The 18,271-nt window shown below is 35.4% G+C and overlaps 1 protein-coding gene across 35 annotated transcripts in view; it reads right to left on the minus strand.

Moving 5' to 3' along the window:
• The window catches only part of LOC145524092 (platelet glycoprotein 4), a 210,929-nt gene that overhangs the window by 16,326 nt on the left and 176,332 nt on the right, over window positions 1-18,271 (minus strand). For all 35 annotated transcript variants that reach the window (XR_014067166.1, XR_014067164.1, XR_014067167.1 and 32 more), the window contains 5 exons: window positions 15,721-15,803; window positions 14,096-14,303; window positions 6,347-6,507; window positions 1,606-1,753; window positions 579-758 (listed from right to left, as the gene is read on the minus strand). Coding sequence is in view for 19 of the 35 variants with exons in the window: in XM_081535638.1 (XP_081391764.1) it covers window positions 579-758; window positions 1,606-1,753; window positions 6,347-6,507; window positions 14,096-14,215 (609 nt within the window). In the remaining 16 variants the exon portion in view is untranslated. The remainder of the gene's footprint in view (window positions 1-578; window positions 759-1,605; window positions 1,754-6,346; window positions 6,508-14,095; window positions 14,304-15,720; window positions 15,804-18,271) is intronic.

Here is an 18,271-nt window from a genome sequence, read left to right on the forward strand (position 1 = left end):
ACCAAATTTACTTTTTATTTCCAAACTGCCATTTCATGAGTTTGTCGATTGCTAGAAGTTGTTATCAGCTCTGAGCACTGCACTCACTCACAGAAGTTCTTACCAACTAAATCTGAGAGAATACAACATGCTGATATGTCAATCTTGTGACAATTTAAGGTGACTTTTAAATTTACATTGAAATAAACTTTTAAGAATGATATGATGAATACAATTAACAAAAATAAAATACAGCATTAAACTTGTTTTTTTAGACAGGAAACCAAAACCAAAAACAGTGTTCAAACTCTTAGCACCTTATAACCTAATTTTAGACAATTGCATATTTATCTAGGAGTGGAAACTTGATTAAATGGCCAATTCTTAATCTTAAACTTAATTGTTAAATTCAAATAAGTAAATTTTCCCAACTAGGAAAGCTAAATCCACGTGAGGTAGAAACTTTTAAAAACCTAGAGTATGTATTCCGAGATCTGAAATAGGGTTAACACACTGAATGATAAACTTATGAATTGCCAATGTGATTATATTTGTCCAGTTAAAGTCTAACAGTATCAAGGTTTATAATTGTTACTCACAGGATAAAACACACCAACTGTAGTAGTAATAGGATACGGAACCAAATTCAAGAATGGATCCGTATAGCCCCACAATAGTTCTTTCAAAGTTCTCTTTTGAAACATAGAAGATTTGGACTTTTTGATAAGTGAATTGAGTACTCCTTGAACAAATGCATTTGGATAGAGATGTGGTGCAGCCTGCAAAAAAAAAAAAAAAAAAAAAAAAACAAACATGGTTTAAGACACCAACTGCAGTATCACTTTCTTAACAAATAAATATAAATACAAGAATTAAACTTAATAAAACAATTTCCAGCTATCTTTAAAATGACTGCCAAATCTAGCCAGGACTAAAAGTATATTATTTCTTCATCTCTTCATGATTACAATTCTCTGTGGTTGTGTGGGCCACAGGAAGAAGAGTTTCAAAGTTAAGTCCTACTTTTTGACAAATTTTATGTATTTATTTCATTGGCTATTTATTTTGGCTGTGCTGAGTCCTCATTGCTGTGCAGGCTTTTCTCTAGTTGCCTTGAGCAGGGCCAGTCTCTGATTGTGGTGCACGGGCTTCTCGTTGCGGGGGCTTCTCTTGACGCAGAGGATGGGCTCTCGGGTGTGCAGGCTTCAGCAGTTGAGGCATGTGGGCTTAGTAGTTGCGGCTCCCCAGCTCTAGAACATGCTCAATAGTTGTGGTCCACAGGCTTAGCTGCTCTGAGGCATGTGGGATCTCCCTGGACCAGGGATTGGACTCATGTCTCCTGCATTATCAGGTGGATTCTTTATCACTGAGCCACCAGGAAAGCCCCATAAATCCTACTTTTTAAAATGATACCCTCTAAGTGGTCTTCTAATCAGTCTTCAGTTGATTATTCTATGATCTTGTCATCTTTCCAAATGATCGTAATTCAAAATAATAGCATAAGAAAGCATTTTGATAAAAATGAAAAAAATAAATGATATCTCATGGTAGTTTTAATCATGAGATTATTTACAGCTGGATTCCAGAGGATTTCAAAATCAGTAATTTTTCTGTTTGTCTACTCACTGCTACAGCCAGGTTGAGAATGGTGAAGGTGTCATCCTCAGTTCCGACTGATAGTGAGGGTTCAAAGATGGCACCATTGGGCTGCAGGAAAGAGACCGTGTGGGTCTCAGTGTCCTGGGTTATATTTTCCTTGGCTAGATAACGAACTCTGAAAAATAGGAGTAACTTAAACTCAAAACACTGGTTTCAAATGAATGTCATTCATTCATGCAACAAATAATTTTAAGTACATAGACTGTGTCAGAAATTATGCTAAATAAGTAGACCAAAAGGATAAGCAAGCTGATGCTAATTCTCTAGCAAATTAGAGAAGGAAGGTCTTAGATGGAAAGTCTTCTCCAGGGGAGAAGGAATACATGTTATTATAGGAGGTTACACAGATTCTGTGAGAAGACAGAACAGGTACAAACCCAGGCTTGGGATGGTTATGGTGGGGATAATGGACAGGATACAATTCCATATAAGTGGTTTGAGTGACAGATAGAACTTTAATTTGGTAAAATATGGTAGAACATATAGGATAAGTAAGAACATGGTGTACTTTTAGAAATCACACCTTTCCATATGGTTGGTTTACAGTGCCTGAGTAAGGGGAGTGGTAGAAAACAAAGCCACTGAAATGAGCAAGATCTCAAAGACTAAAAGGTTGCATTCTACATTCAGATGTTCACCTTTTATCTTGAGGGTGAGGGGGAAATACAGAAGTTGAAGCAGGGGAATATTATGAGCCCGTTTTCTTATATGGGAAGGACTGTTCAAAGTAGATAGCCTTTCCATCACTGGCTTGACTGTAATTTTCATTATTTTAATGAGAGTTAAAGATAACTAACAATATATTTCCACATCACAGATCAATTCCTCTCCAACCCTACCCCATGTATGGAATAGTTACTAGTTCTAAGCTCCTGGCTCTAATCTCTAGGCAGAGTACCAACTACTTTTTAGGAATGTGGTGAAGGGTAATATCATGGGAAAAAAATCTTTTGTACATACAAGATATTTACTGAGATGGAATAATGTATACATTATTCACTGTTCTATCATATATCCAAATGTCTCTATCATGTGAGCTTCTAATAGTTATCTGTTGTTATCTAAGATAAAGATTGAAAAAACATGGGACTGAAATGGAAAAAACAAAACCAAGCAGAAAAACCTGACCTGATTTCAATCAAGTATAATAAAAATGTAGGTTCCTATGCCATAGGTTTTATGAGTATTTTGTATCCCCAAGCAGTGTCTGGTACATGGGTAAGTTCTTGGTAAATATTTTTGACTGAAGAAATTACTTTTACATCCTTTAAAAAGAGAATTCACAAAAATATGGAAATATATCTTATTTCTAATACAATTTCATCAAGCTTTTTATTGTTTATTCTCCTTGGATACTGTAGACATACAAAGAATATAAATAATTGAGACATCATCCTGGAGAATCTATTACTAGTCAGTTACTCTTTTATATTAGATAATTATATGTTAAAATTATAGTAAATATTTATATTTAAAATACTTTAATTTTTAGAAACATTTATATTTATGTAATTGAAATAATAGCAATATAAGTAATGTAAGTACCTGAAAGTCACTCAGTCGTGTCCGACTCTTTGTGACCCCATGGACTACACAGTCCATGGAATTCTCCAGGCCAGAATACTGGAGTGGGTAGCCTTTCCCTTCTCTAGGGGATCTTCCCAACCCAGGGATCGAACCCAGTTCTCCTGCATTGCAGGCGGATTCTTTACCAGCTGAGCCATAATTGTGACCCAAATTGTAGTTTACTTAGTTGTACTTACATTGTACCAGCAGATGGCACTCACTAACAGAAAAAAAAAATCCTTCAAACTGAAGTCTGTGTTTAGAATGTAGTTTTTAAAAAAAGATTATAACCCCAGAGGGATGGGATGGGGAGGGAGGTGGGTGGGGGGGTCCAGGAAGGGGAACACATGTAAACCCATGGCTGATTCATGTCAATGTATGGCAAAAACTATTACAATATTGTAAAGTAATTAGCCCCCAACTAAAATAAAAAAAAATAAAATAAAATAAATAAAAAAATAAAAAAAGATTATAAGAACTTAAGTTTTTGTTTAAAAATTAGAATTTATACAGGTTTTACAGAGTGTTGTTTAATAAGGTCAAAGGGAGGAAACTGCCTCATATTTTGTTTTCCATGTACTCCTGCCAAAGCAAAGTAATTAAAAAATTTACGTTCAATCTGAGAATATTCTGAAGGAGTTACCAGGTCTTCATAGAGATTGTATACATAATTAACATCTCAAGCCAGGAAGTTTCATGCTTTGACCCATGTCACGCCCTGTCAAAGTTTCATCAAGCTCACTCACTTCAGCAGCTAAAAGGCAAATAAGCCTGTGTGGTTCTGTTGAGGAGAAACATCCCCTTCCACTTCCAATTTCAACTGAATTTAGGGTGTAATTGATAGGAAGTAAATTCACCTCAACTCATGGAAGACTCTCAAACTATTAACTTTTTCTGAAAGGTAACCCACTGTTTTCCCATTATTTAAGGCATCTGGGAAGACAGTAAGGATTCCTTTGTCAACATCATAAGTCATCATGAGATTCCTTTAGAATTGTTATATAAATTCGAGTTTGTTTACATACTTTAGCTGAAAATCCAACTTTTCCAACCCTCACCTCATTGCTTCTCCAAGTAAATGAATTATATCTAATCCACTTCATTTTTATCCCTTAGGGAATGAAGGTTTTAGCCTCCAAGAATAAGATATGTATCTTATCACCTATCAGAGCAGGACTGGGACAGGATTCTATGTTATGTTTGTTTTTTACATTCCACAATGAATACCCTTAAAAGTAAAAACATACCCCCCACCCAAACAAGCAAAAAAATTAAGCAAAACCTATGATGAGATAGATCTCAAATACCACCTATTTTCTCTTATCACATGTATTCAGTTCTCTTAGGGTATGATTTTTAATCAGTTATGGTTTGGTGGTTTAGTCGCTAAGTCATGTCTGGCTCTTGAGACCTCATGGACTGTAGCCCGCCAGGCTCCTCTGTCCATGGGATTTCCCAGGCAAGAATACTAGAGTGGGTTGCCATTTCCTTCTCCAGGGGATCTTTCCAACTCAGGAATTGAACCTAGGTCTCCTGCACTGAAGGCAGACTCTGGCACTACAGGCAGATTCTTTAACAACTGAGCTATGATGGAAGTTTAGTGAGTTATACTTAATGATATTAGGTCATACGTGAGTTCTAGATTTTCAAGAGTACACATATTTTAGAATAAGATATTCAGATATCTTATTATATCAGGCTTTTGATAGTGATATAAGAAGTATAAGACTCTGAAAAAAATTTTTTTTAATATTTCTGAAAGTAGAATTTTTTTCTGTAACAATGAAAACCAAGACTTCTTTGACCGAGTTGTGAATAGTCATAGACATATGTCTGAAGACAGGAGATGGGGATAATTACTAGGATGAATAGTACCATGGGGCTCTACAGCTTACATATTATGTTACAGCAGCAGGCATCACCCTCCCAACTACTGTTACTTCACTATATTTGAGCATGAGTTGTTGATATAGAAATAAATTAAAGCATGGAGAGGAAAGAAATTACATAATTATAGACTACCTAAAACAAGTAAGAAAGTAAAACTATGAATTTGAAATCTTTGCAAATATGAAGTTTTGTGATAATACTTGATTATTGTCTATAACTAGTTGTAATTATCCTTGAAAAGTCAACATTTATATAACAAATGATACAATAGGACTTAATTCTGTTCCCATATGGGCTCTATAAATGTCCTAATACCTGGCTAAGGTTAGTGTTTTTAGCACTTCAATCTATAATTTTGATAGGGGGAAAATGTACGCAAATATCTAGGAGTTAGCAGTTTCCAGGATTTTGTCATCGTGGACAAACCATTTCACTTACCTGACACCTCTTACCTGGTGTCAGTTTGATTTTTAAATTTACAAAATGAAAAGTTCTGACTAATTATTTCCCCCTACATCTGATGGATCTTAGATTCTATTCAAAATGTGTTAAACTGTTAAGTCATATAGATAAAGGTATTTTTTATTCAGTCTTAGTACTGGAGAAAATATAAGAATGAAACTACTGCATAAAAACACTCTTAAGACCTGGAAAACAGTTTGAATAGAAATCCTAAGCAGGTATTTTACTTACATAGACGTTTAATGCTGTGGTTAGCAAAACTGACTATGTACTGCAATCACCCAGAGTATCTGTAAAACTCATTGCCAGGCTCAAACCAAGGGTCTCTGAGTCACTTGGTCTAAGGTGGGGCCTGAGAATTTCCATTTCTGCCTAGTTCCCAGGTAATGCTGTTGTTGCTGGTCCAGGAGCCATACTTTGAGAACTACTCATATACCTACACTTTTCAATTTTAAGATTTTAAAATACTCATTTAAAAAATTTTGATAGATTTTTTCCTACTTAGATACATATTTCAGAGTTTTTGAAACACATATGCCACAAGTGTAAAACACATGTGATTTCTTAAAAGTAGGGTAGTTAACTGATGCTGGTAAATTCATAATAAAACCTATTTTTTAATAATCATTAAATCCTTAGGGTTTTATATAGGCAGAAACAAAATATTTCCGTATATATTAATGATAAAAAAATAATAAGTACATTTCAATACAATGACATCTGTCAAGTGGAAGCTTTTTCAGAAATACATGTGTTCAAGGAAAGAGTGCCACGTATTTTGGGGACTCACCTGTACGTGTAAGGACCTCTTTGCTTAACTTTAATTTTGCTACTATTAACTGCCACTTCATCTGGATTCTGCACATCAAATATCCAAAACTGTCTGTAAACATCTGTGCCTGTTTTAACCCAATTTTTAAAAGCAATTGTGCCTTCTTCAAGGACAACTTCCTATGAAAAAGAAAATAAGTTTGGGTTATTTTTTTGTAGCTAATATGGGCACTTGTTGGGAGTTTAAAATCTTTTGTTAGCCAGTGAAAGACCAAGCTCAAGTATCCTGCTCATGAAAACCTTTGCAACCTGCCACATGCTTGCAACAGAAATGTTTTCAACACATTATGGTAGCAATCTCTTTCAGTCAGCCTTTTAGAAGGAAAATCAGTGTGTAATATTGCAAACATGTCTGGTGATTGTAAGGCCAACCATTGGCAAGCTTTAGAGTGACCCTATTTCAATACTGCAACAATTTGTAACAGAGTTTATTAAGTAAGTTTAATTAAAGCATTTCAAAAAAGTTCTTATCAGGTTGAATATTAATTTCTAATGTACCCTCAATGAGTCAGACTGAAGAGGCAAAATGGAAAAACAGAAAAATCTAGTGGAATTAGAAGTTTTCTCATTTTCTTCAGAAGTTGAATACTTCAGGGGAAAATCAGTTAACACTTGTTAAGAAAAACACAACTTCGATTTCCCCCATTCAAAACCCTGATCAATGAGGCTTTCCTCTCAGTACATTTGCAGAAACCTATTAGTACATCTGTCTAAGATTACAGTAGTCTAATTCATTATTATTAGGTTAATACTTTCAAAATAAAAGATGAAATACAGAAGTCTTCTTTTTGTGTGTGAAATCATAAAATCCAACATTAGACGTATCTACTAGTTTAGGTATCTATTAGTATGGTTACCTAAGTATCTATTAATAGTTTAGGAGCTGAGTCAGAATAGAGAGTCACCAAACCCTTTAAAAGGTCAATTTTATTATCTGTAAAGTGGGAGAGTTATCATAGATGCTCTCCCAAGTTCCTTCCGAGGCTTTTCCTCTCTGAGCAAGAAGCCTATGGAGCTCTAGTAGCTAATGGAGACAAAGGTGACTTTGTGGCAGGCAATGTTTCCAATTAACTACCTTGGAAGGAATACATACTCAGGTGTAAAGCTCCAGTTTACCCTTTTCCTGCTAGAGGAAGAGGAAGGAAGGCATTTCACAGAAAATAAGCCTAAAAAAACCTGCAAGAACAATCTCACCTGATTAGTTCACCAGGAAGCATCAATTCATAGAATGATGGATCAGAAAAGGACAGTGAACATTAGCACATTTTCTAGGAGAGCATGCAGACACTCTGAGAAACCAGGTGTCTGGCCCAAGGGTCACTGAGGCAAATGCCTAGTGGGAGAATCACAATGACGATCCTAATCTCTGACCCTTAGGCTAGTCCTCTTTTACACTGTGTTACTATTTTTTGTTCCTGTCACCTCTGCATTTAGTTGGTAGAAGTCAAAGTGAATTAGCAATCTTCAGGATACTTGATTTATTGCTTAATGGAGAGAAAAAGGAAATTCCTTAGAGAAGAACAGGGCATCAACTAAAATGCCATTACAAAATCCTGTGCTGTCACAATCCTGTTACACTGGGTACATTGCAACTGTTAAAGCAGTGTGAGACCTTAGTACTTTTAACAAGCAATTGTCCTTGAAGATTCTTTTATTACTCCTAAAAAGTCTTAATTCCATAGCAAAACCAAATCAAGACAAAATTATGTATAGATAAGTATTATGGCTATTCTTCTAAATGTAAAGGTGTTTACTGTAAATGATGAGGGTTTTGAAGCTGAAATTTACATGGAAGCTGCAAGCTATGATCATTTACCCACTTCCAGAGACATTATGTGAGGAGAACACACATGAACATATACACATGCACATTATTACTTTCACATTGTAGAATCTTAAGGACTAATAAAATATCAATTGTTTATCATTACCTCTCAAGACACGTATTTTATTTCAATAATGTACTTGGTGGGACAGAAATCTCCCTGACTCTAATGCTTGTGCATTTTTTATCAAAAAACATTGTAACTGTATCTTGTCTTTCCTCTAAGGGCCATGAGTTACTTTGTCTTATTTGTCAATCTGGAGATAACTTTTTTAAATGGGGAAGCTGAAACACAAAGAGTTGAAATGAGTGCATTGAATTTCCAGCTTTAGAGTTAGGATCATCTAACGCCATCCATTTTTTTTAGTAGTAGAAGTGGGTCCTAGAAAAACAGGTGTCTGATTCAATGTTGCATAACAATTTCATAGTAGATAATGGTGAACCTGGCATTTCACGCCAATCTTATGTGGTTTTTATAAAACCACGATTTGTACAGAGACAGAGAAAAATATTGAATCAGTCAGAATAGAAATGAATTTCTTCTAATCCTAGACTACCTAGGTACTAGAAATTTGTATAGACCTCTTTGACTATCATATCAAGACTAAATATTTCATAAGCTCCTCTTAAAAAGGAGCTTAAGTTCTTATGTTCTTTGTGAATTTAAAAGGCCTTGATTTTAAATTGACTTTGGACTGTCTGGCCTATTTTGTGGATCTTTCAGTAAATTTGAAATACAAAGGTGTAAGGTATATGTACAAAAAAAAGTAATATAATTGAAGATTCTCTCTCTTGGCTGATATATACACCAGTATCTATCCCTGACTTTAAGCATTCAGACTATTTAGCCCTGGATTTCAGCTTGATGACTCTAGTGTGGCATGGTCTTCAGGGGAGTTGAAAGCTATTTACTTTGAAAGTTCTGTTTTGCTACATTAATTTGAAGGCAGATGTCTGGGACTATAATACCCTCCATCTAGTCCTGTGGTCACTTGATTATTGCTGTTATGGGAAAGCAGTACTCATCCACATGATGGGCAACTTTAGTCTAACTATGTTCCTATGAATGAACTATATAGAATACATATACAGAAAATAATGTTGCCCCATTTCTCAAGGTTCTTAGAGTACTGAAAAGTGGAATCATATAAAGCAGATTTTAATCTATGAGTAGATTTCCTTACCCTACTACCAACCTGACTAAGTATATTGGCTTCTTTACTCAAAGCCTAGAGTTAAAAGTGAAAGTGTTAATCGCTCAGTCGTGTCCAACTCTTTGTGACTAGATGGATTGTAGCCCACCAGGATCTTTTGTCCATGGAATTCTCCAGGGAAGAATATAAGAGTGGGTTGCTGTTCCCTTCTCCAGGGGATCATCCTGATCCAGGGGTTGAACCTGGGTTTCATGCATTGCAGGCAGATTCTTTACTGTTTGACCCTCCTGGGAAGGCCAGAATGAAGTGGTTAACAATGAAACAGATGCTATGGGTTTGATTCCCAGTTTGGTCATATGCTAACCATTTAAACTTGGGAAGGTTATTTGATTTCTTGTACCTCAGCTTCCTTATTTGTAAAATAGGGATAATAATAATATTAGAAATAATATGAGGTTGAACTATACGAAATTAATATTTCTGAAAGTCAATATAGGTGGAATATGGTATAATTATATTAATTATTTCATTCATAGCATTCCTGTCTGAACGAGTCATGTGGCAATAACTCATGTAAAATCCTGTGACACTTCTGCTATTTAATCATTTCTATATTTATTCTCCACCCAGTGAAATCAAAACTTCCCTAAAAAGCAGAAACATACTGAAAAGAGTCTTTATCTTAACTCACTACCACAATTTGTTCTGTTTAGAACCAGTTACAAGCAGTCTTCCTATGATCAAAACATTTTCTCCTATGTGTATACATGCTGAGAGAAAGAGAAAGAGAGGATTAGAATATTAGTGCCAGTTGTGCTAACAGTCAAAAAGTGGTTTTGGTCTCAGGTCATTATCAAGTCATCACTTAAACCTCAGAATAACAATTGATGGAATTGATTAGATATAATATGTTTCTGAAACTCAGGAAATCAGCCTCCAAGTGTTTATGTAAGAACCTAAAATGGGAGAGTTTTTATTTGGCATGAAAAGTATACTATGTTGATATTAAATTGGGCTGGAGAAAGAAAATTACACATGTTGACCTGCTGTTTCTTAAAACATTTTTAAGTGATTTTATTATTGGAGTTAATATGCAAATACATGTTTAATCCATGTTTTACTACTATTTAAATTTAGAATTTATTTTGGATTATTTCATGTTCTCATAGATTATTATTAAATTTAAAGCAAATTCTACTATCTTTAACAACCTATATACATCTGGCACTTTTTTGAGCTTTCAGATACTATAATAAGGTAAAAATTATTTTATCATATCTGGAAATAGTCTAAGCATACATCATGAAATTAATATATATGTGTATAAAGTTTACTATCAAATATTGACTGTTGCTTTGAAATTATAGTCATTTTAAGAAGTCAAAATAATAATCATTTATGTTTATTTTATCTGGAAGCATTTTTTGGTTGCGAGAAGTCATTCTTTTCAAGAATGGGGAAAGGAAATGGTGTAATTGAATGATGGTATGATTGAACATTAGTCTTTTAATTGAAAAAAGATATCTTGATTTTCTGTCTTGATGTTCCACGGTTAATATCTGTTTAAGAGTGTTAAATTCTCCTTGAAAGTGGTCATGTCCTACAAAACATTTCCTGTTTTTGGTCTCCTCACTTTCCAACACTTTCTGTTGTAGAATTAGAGAGTGTAAAATGTATAAATCGTCTCATCTCTGCCTTCAGATTGCCTAGGTTTAGAAACTAACGCATATTCCTTTTGGCTAGGTGAGTTGTCAGGTTGATTTAAGGTCTTGTGATGGCAGTACTTTCTCATTGATATTTGTGAAGATTAAATGAATTAGTATATATGAAACTCTTAGTAGGACTAGAAAATGTTGTATTTAGTATGCTAAGTTGCTTCAGTCGTGTCCGACTCTGTGCTACCCCATAGACGGCAGCCCACTAGGCTCCGCCGTCCCTGGGATTCTCCAGGCAAGAATACTAGAGTGAGTTGCCATTTCCTTCTCCAGTGCATGAAAGTGAAAAGTGAAAGTGAAGTCACTCAGTCATGTCCGACTCTTAGCGACCCCACGGACTGCAGCCTACCAGGCTCCTCCATCCATGGGATTTTCCAGGCAAGAGTACTGGAGTGGGTTGCCATATAGTATAATATATTAGTATGTGTGGCATATAACTTATTAGTATATAGTATATTTGATACCAGTCTCTAAATGCAGATTTTGTTATATCTAACAACTACAGGTAAACATACACTACTACTGCCTGTCATGTCATTAATTAGTCTTCTGCCTGATGCTCAAAAGTTTCCTAAGTTTTACCCCATGTTATTATCTTTCTAATCATCTTTGCTGTTATTTCTTTATTTTGACACATTTTTTAAAATATTTTTCCTTCTATCATCACAATATTTAGTTGCATTTCCACAACTTTTTTCCATGGCATTAAGCAGTCCCTTGACACTTTTATTGGAACTCTCTTTGGACTTTCAAAATTTTATACTTCAAAATCCAACTCAAGTCTCACCTTCTTCCTGAAGTTACTGAATACTCTGCAAAAGTTCTCTTTCTAAATAGTGTATGCTTTAGCATTCAGTTGCAGAGTTTCACAAGTCTCTGTAGTTTTTTTTACAATATGCTTTTTCCCAGTTACAATTTATATTTCTTGAGATAAATATTTATTCTCTCTTAGCCTCTATACAAATTTTTGATGTCTCAAAACTCTTATTTTCTCAAGATTAGCCATATGAACTTAGAGATAAATATTAAACAATTAAAATAGATGTTAGTGCCTCTCATGACATCTAACAGAGACTCTGTATGTATAATATTGTTGAATAATAAGAAGAAACAATAGATGCTCACTGTTCGCTACTGATTATCAAGTATGAATCAAAAAAAAAAAATCTTAGTCTAAGATGCTATGCACCAGAACATTATTGTGGCTTTTCTCTTCTGAATATTAAAAAAAAAAGAAATTATAGTCTGTGTGTCAAAATTTATCTTGTTCTCACTCCACAGATACAGAAGGGAAGTGAGTTTATAGAGCAGAAAGGATATAGCACAATAGCAGTTCTCTCTAACACGTTAGACACTCCACACCTCACCATCCCTGTCTGTCTCTATTGAGCTATATTAAAATAATATGAAGAAAACGGGATTCCAAGGAAGGAGATGGTATTTAATGTATAATATTTCCAGTTAAATGCATGAGGTTAAAATTTTTGCTGTCACAAGAGAAAAGATAGAAATGCCTGTGTGGTTATTAAGCGAATATAGCATACAAGTATAGAAACTGTACCAAAAATGTCCTATTTCTTAATCTGTTGTACTAAGACAATAGCTATAATAGTACAGTCAGAAATTTTTTTAAATTTACAGACTAAGCATTTAGCTGAAAAAAAACAAAGCGAAAAAGCTTTGGAAAATAGTAACTTCTTGTCCTGGGTAAGTAGATTTGAAATTAAATCTTCATATTAAGTCAGGCAGTGCTTTAGTGAAAAATAATTGTAAGTATTTAAACTCCTAGTAAGAGTAGGATATCAAGCATGGGTGAATGGATGAGACAGATAAAGGTCTTGACAGGAACAGAAACTCCAGTGTGAGTTGGTAGTCTAGCCCATTTTCTGATTCAGTTCTTGTTGATCCCCTCTGTGCATTATGCTTACTGACATCTAGACCACTGGTGTCTGAACCAGGATGACAGCTGAGGCACTCAGATATGTTTATTTGGCCAGCATTATATTTTAAAAATAAACATACATGCCTCTGAGCAGGGCACACACTTTTAACTTCACAGTAGTCATTGTCTTGTTTTTATATTGCTCTTGGTAGCTATTTTTTAAGGCTTGTCTCCAAACCCTGAAGTCATTTGAATTTGCTATCCCTGGTTTAGGACTTCAGCAGACCTACTTCTCCTTATTCTAGTCCTCCTTTTCTTTATCAATTAAAGTTGGTGAGTATAAAGCTGAATTAGAAGGAACTAGGATGAGAGACAGATGCTAGTTTATTGTACAAAGCCTATATATCAAGTCACTTTATTTTTAGTTAAATCTATAGTCAACTTGTTTGTATACATATATATATATATATATATATATATGCACACACATATATACACACATATACATACATATATATATATATACACACTGGGATATGTTCTGCATAACATTTCTGAAAGTATTTTCTAGAAGTCCCTTATCAACCTTCATCAGTAGGAAACGTTTATAAGAATCATATATTATTAATATTACACATATATAGAACAGTTTACCAAACAAAAATAAATATTACCAGTTTTACCAAATATTCCTAAATCAATGTTAAACACAGTTTTAAGTTATACTTATTAAACACAGTTTTAAGTTATATATGATTTTACTATAATCAACTGTAACCAAAGTGCAACTACTTTTATAAATGTACCCTCAGAAAATAACACTCATTTCTCATTCAGAAGCATATGAAAAGCATATCAGCATACTCTTTGGACATAATTAAATTATTTCTACTTATCTACATACCTATAATAGTTTTTATCAGAAATTAAATATTTAGACTTAAGATGACAGTGCATTCATATAGAGTATACATCATACTTGATTATTTCTCTATCATGTAGAGTTTCAGTTGTTCAGAATTACCTTTGTGTTAGACACAAAGTTGCCAGTTATAACAGGAACCCTAAGCCAAAAACAAATCAAGGTAGACTAAATCAGGATAAAAAGAAATATTCTTGATACCACTTGTACCTTTTTAATTGTTTTCTCAATAAGCATGTCTCCAACTGGCATTAGAATCCCTCCAAACACAGCCAGGACTGCACCAATGACAGCACCAGCAATGAGCCCACAATTTCGATTGCACCCCATTTTTCTTGTTCAAGGAAAAACTGAGGCTCAGCACCTGCTTCTTTCAAACTCCCGGGTCTGATGAAGGTGGTTGCCAAGAGGTCTGGTTCTATCATTAGAAGGAGATCATAAAACAGAAGCATAAATATCAGTACAAAAAGATCAAAGTACAAGGAAAACACGCAACTGAAACAAATTGTTTTGCCAGTTATAGACAGATTTTTTTTTTTAGAAAACTTTCTAGGTCTTTTATTTATTTTTTTATTTGACCTTACCTACCAGTGGTAGAAGCAATAAATATCATCACATAGAGCATTTCCTCAAAATGCTCCTCTTTAATTTTTTTTTCTGTGGATGATTAACACAACAAAATCTTATCTATGGAGAATATGCTTATGTACTCTTGCCCTCTGCCTACCTTCTGTCAGCCTGGGACACTTATGGACATTTTTGCCCTCTATCTGGCTTTTCCATCTAAACACAGCCATTTGCACAGTACTACCTGGGGAACAACAGACTGGTTCCAAATAGGAAAAGGAGTATGTCAAGGCTGTATATTGTCACCCTGCTTATTTAACTTCTATGCAGAGCACATCATGAGAAATGCCAGGCTGGGGAAGCACAAGCTGGAATCAAGATTGCCAGGAGAAATATCAATAACCTCAGATATGCAGATGACACCACCCTTATGGCAGAAAGTGAAGAAGAACTAAAGAGCCTCTTGATGAAAGTGAAAGAGGAGAGTGAAAAAGTTGGCTTAAAACTCAACATTCAGAAAACTAAGATCATGGCATCTGGTTCCATCACTTCATGGCAAATAGATGGGGAAACAGTGGCTGACTTTAGTTTTGGGACTCCAAAATCACTGCAGATGATGATTGCAGCCATGAAATTAAAAGACGCTTACTCCTTGGAAGGAAAGTTATGATCAACCTAGACAGAATATTAAAAAGCGAAGACATCACTTTGTCAACAAAGGTCCATCTAGTCAAGGCTATGGTTTTTCCAGTGGTCATGTATGGATGTGAGAGTTGGACTATAGAGAAAGCTGAGCACAGAAGAATTGATGCTTTTGAACTGTGGTGTTAGAGAAGACTCTTGAGAGTCCCTTGGACTGCAAGGAGATCCAACCAGTCCATCCTAAAAGAGATCAGTCCTGGGTGTTCATTGGAAGGACTGAGTCTGAAGCTAAAACTCCAATACTTTGGCCACCTGATGCAAAGAGCTGACTCACTGGAAAAGACCCTGATGCTGGGAAAGATTGAGGGCAGGAGGAGAAGGGGATGACAGAGGATGGATGGTTGGATAGCATCACCGATTCAATGGACATGAGTTTGGGTAAACTCCAGGAGTTGGTGATGGAAAGGGAGGCCTGGCGTGCTGCGGTTCATGGGGTCACAAAGTCAGACACGACTGAGTGACTGAACTGAACTGAACCTGGTGTTCTCCTGCAAACTGAATATGGGTTGACTGGGGTCTATTCCATCTAAATGCTAAACAAGAATGGTAACAGACATTTTCTTTACCTTTTTCACAATTAGATACAGTTTTTACAGGAAATGATCTGATGAGTCTTAGAAGGAGTCAGTTCTTCTAATCAGTGGTAAATCTGTTAAAACAAAAAAACACGAGTAAATTAGGGAAATACATTGTCAGAAAATTAACACTACGCTATTCTCTAATATCACCAAAATTATAATCACTATTAAAAGAATATTCCATTTTCATTGATATTGAATTCATGCTTGAATTGTTTCATATCAACTGTGTTGAAAATGTTGAAATATTTTACCGAATATTTTCATTTGTTTTTAATAACTGATTTTTATATCGTCTAAAGGTGAACAGAACTTGAATATCTAAAGTAGAGTATATCTAGATTCTGTAATGTGTTTTGCTTTCTTACTAGCTTCAAATATGTATATTTTAACATATTCAAGAGCAATAATGTTCCTTTTGTTGTAGGGAGCTGATCATAGGGCTCCTTGGTGACTCAGTGGTAAAGAATCTGGCTGCCAATACAGGAGATGTGGGTTGGATCCCTGGGTTGGGATGATCCCCTGGATAAGCAATTGGCAATCCACTCCAGTGTTTTTGCCTGGGAAATCCCATGGACAGAGGACCCTGGTGGGCTACAGTTCATGAGGTCACAAAAGAATCAGACATGACTTAGAGACTAAACAACAACAACAATAAACTGATTCATAACAGTTCCGTTAAAATCAATTAGATTGTGTCAATATGTATTTCACTTAGTCTTATCTTTGGAAGAAAATTCTTAGCATAATAAGTAGATCCTATTGTAACAAGACTTTATTATTCAAATACCTAAAACATTCTATTTGAGCAGTTTTGATTGCAGTAGGAAATCTATACTAGGGTTCTATACTAGGGTTGACCTGACATTGATAAACAGAATGTGCTTTGTAGCTTGTAAACAATATTCCCTACTTCAGAATGCCCTTGCCCAAGGAAAACAAAAATTGCAACAGATTGGAGGGACACACAATATTTTTGTCAGTCTTGTAAGGATAATAGTAAAAATCATACTTTGTTATGGTTTCAGATTTTCCCTCCATAGCTTGGTTGTGGTTGCAGACCATTCTGATGGTTTTATTAGTATTTCTTTCCACTTGAGTAAGCATTTAATTTTTTAAAAGTATTAATTGCATAGCTAAGAAAATGTTAATAATGTTAAGAAAATAAAGGAATAAGACTTTCCCTCAGAATAGAAAAAGGCAAATCTTACAAACTTTTTTCATTCTTCAGGATTTCCACTCACTTATACCAAATACCTAGGATGATCCACTGTAAATCAGGATGAACAAACTGATTCACATTGAGGTCCTGGTGGCTAAGAAGCTTGAATAGTCATTAATACCACATGTTTTATTCCAATGTAAACAAAACACACAAGCCTAAACAAGTGATTTATTTTTCCTGTGGAATTTTATGTCTCTGAGCAAGTTGAGTTGTTGTTTAGTTGCTAAGTCATTAGTGACTCTTAGCAACCCATGGACTGCAGCATGCCAGGCTCCTCTGTCCTCCACTATCTCCTGGAGTTTGCTCAAATTCATATCCATTGAGTCCATGATGCTATCGAACTATGTCATCCTATGCTACCCCTTTCTCCTATTGCCTTCAGTCTTTCCCAGCATCAGGGTCTTTTCCAATGAGTCGGCTCTTCACATCAGGTGGCCAAAGTATTGGAGCTTCAACCTGTCCTAACAATGAATCTTCAGGGTTGATTTCCTTTGGGATTAACTGGTTTGATCTCCTTGTAGTCCAAGGGACTCTCAAGAGTCCTCTCCAGCACCCCAGTTTGAAAGCATCAATTTTTTGCATTCAGCCTTCTTTATGGTCCAACTCTCACATCTGTACATGACTACTGTAAAAACCATAGCTTTGGCTATACAGACCTTTGTAGGAAAAGTGATGTCTCTGCTTTTCAGTACACTAAGTTTGGCATAGCTTTCCTTCCCTTATTAATTGCTTGGGAGTAGAACCCGCCTGCCAGTGCAGGAGATGTAAGAGACACAGGTTCGATCCCTGGGTCAGGAAGATCCCCTGGAAAAGGGAATGGCCACCCACTCCAGTATTCTAGACTGGAGAATTCCATGGACAGAGGAGCCCGGCAGGCTACAGTCCATAGGGTCACATCGGTCATGACTGAAATGATTTAACACAGCGGATGAAGAATAACATGCTCCCTCCTATGGCTTTCGCTAGGAATGTCATAATACAGTGGAATAAATTATTTAAACTTGATAATAGTGACTAAATATTCACAAGTAGAATCTCTTTTCTACTTGTGAATATCATTCAAGTGTCCTGTACTGTATGTAAGTGACCATATTCAGGGGAGCTTATCAAGTACTATTTTACTGAATGCCCATCTTATAGACCCTTCCCCAGTTCTCATCTGTAAGTTATATTTGAGGTCAACATCAAAGTACACGGATCCAAACTGCTGTAATTGAGGGTGGGAGACTTGAGATGAAACCAAAGTGTGATTGGCCACTCTCTTGCCAGATGACCAGGGGCAAGCTATTTAGTTGCTCTGTTCCTCAATTTCTT

The sequence above is a fragment of the Giraffa tippelskirchi genome, chromosome 10 (genome assembly GCF_054371585.1).
Source record: "Giraffa tippelskirchi isolate mGirTip1 chromosome 10, T2T-mGirTip1v1.2.pri, whole genome shotgun sequence".
NCBI lineage: Eukaryota > Metazoa > Chordata > Mammalia > Artiodactyla > Giraffidae > Giraffa > Giraffa tippelskirchi.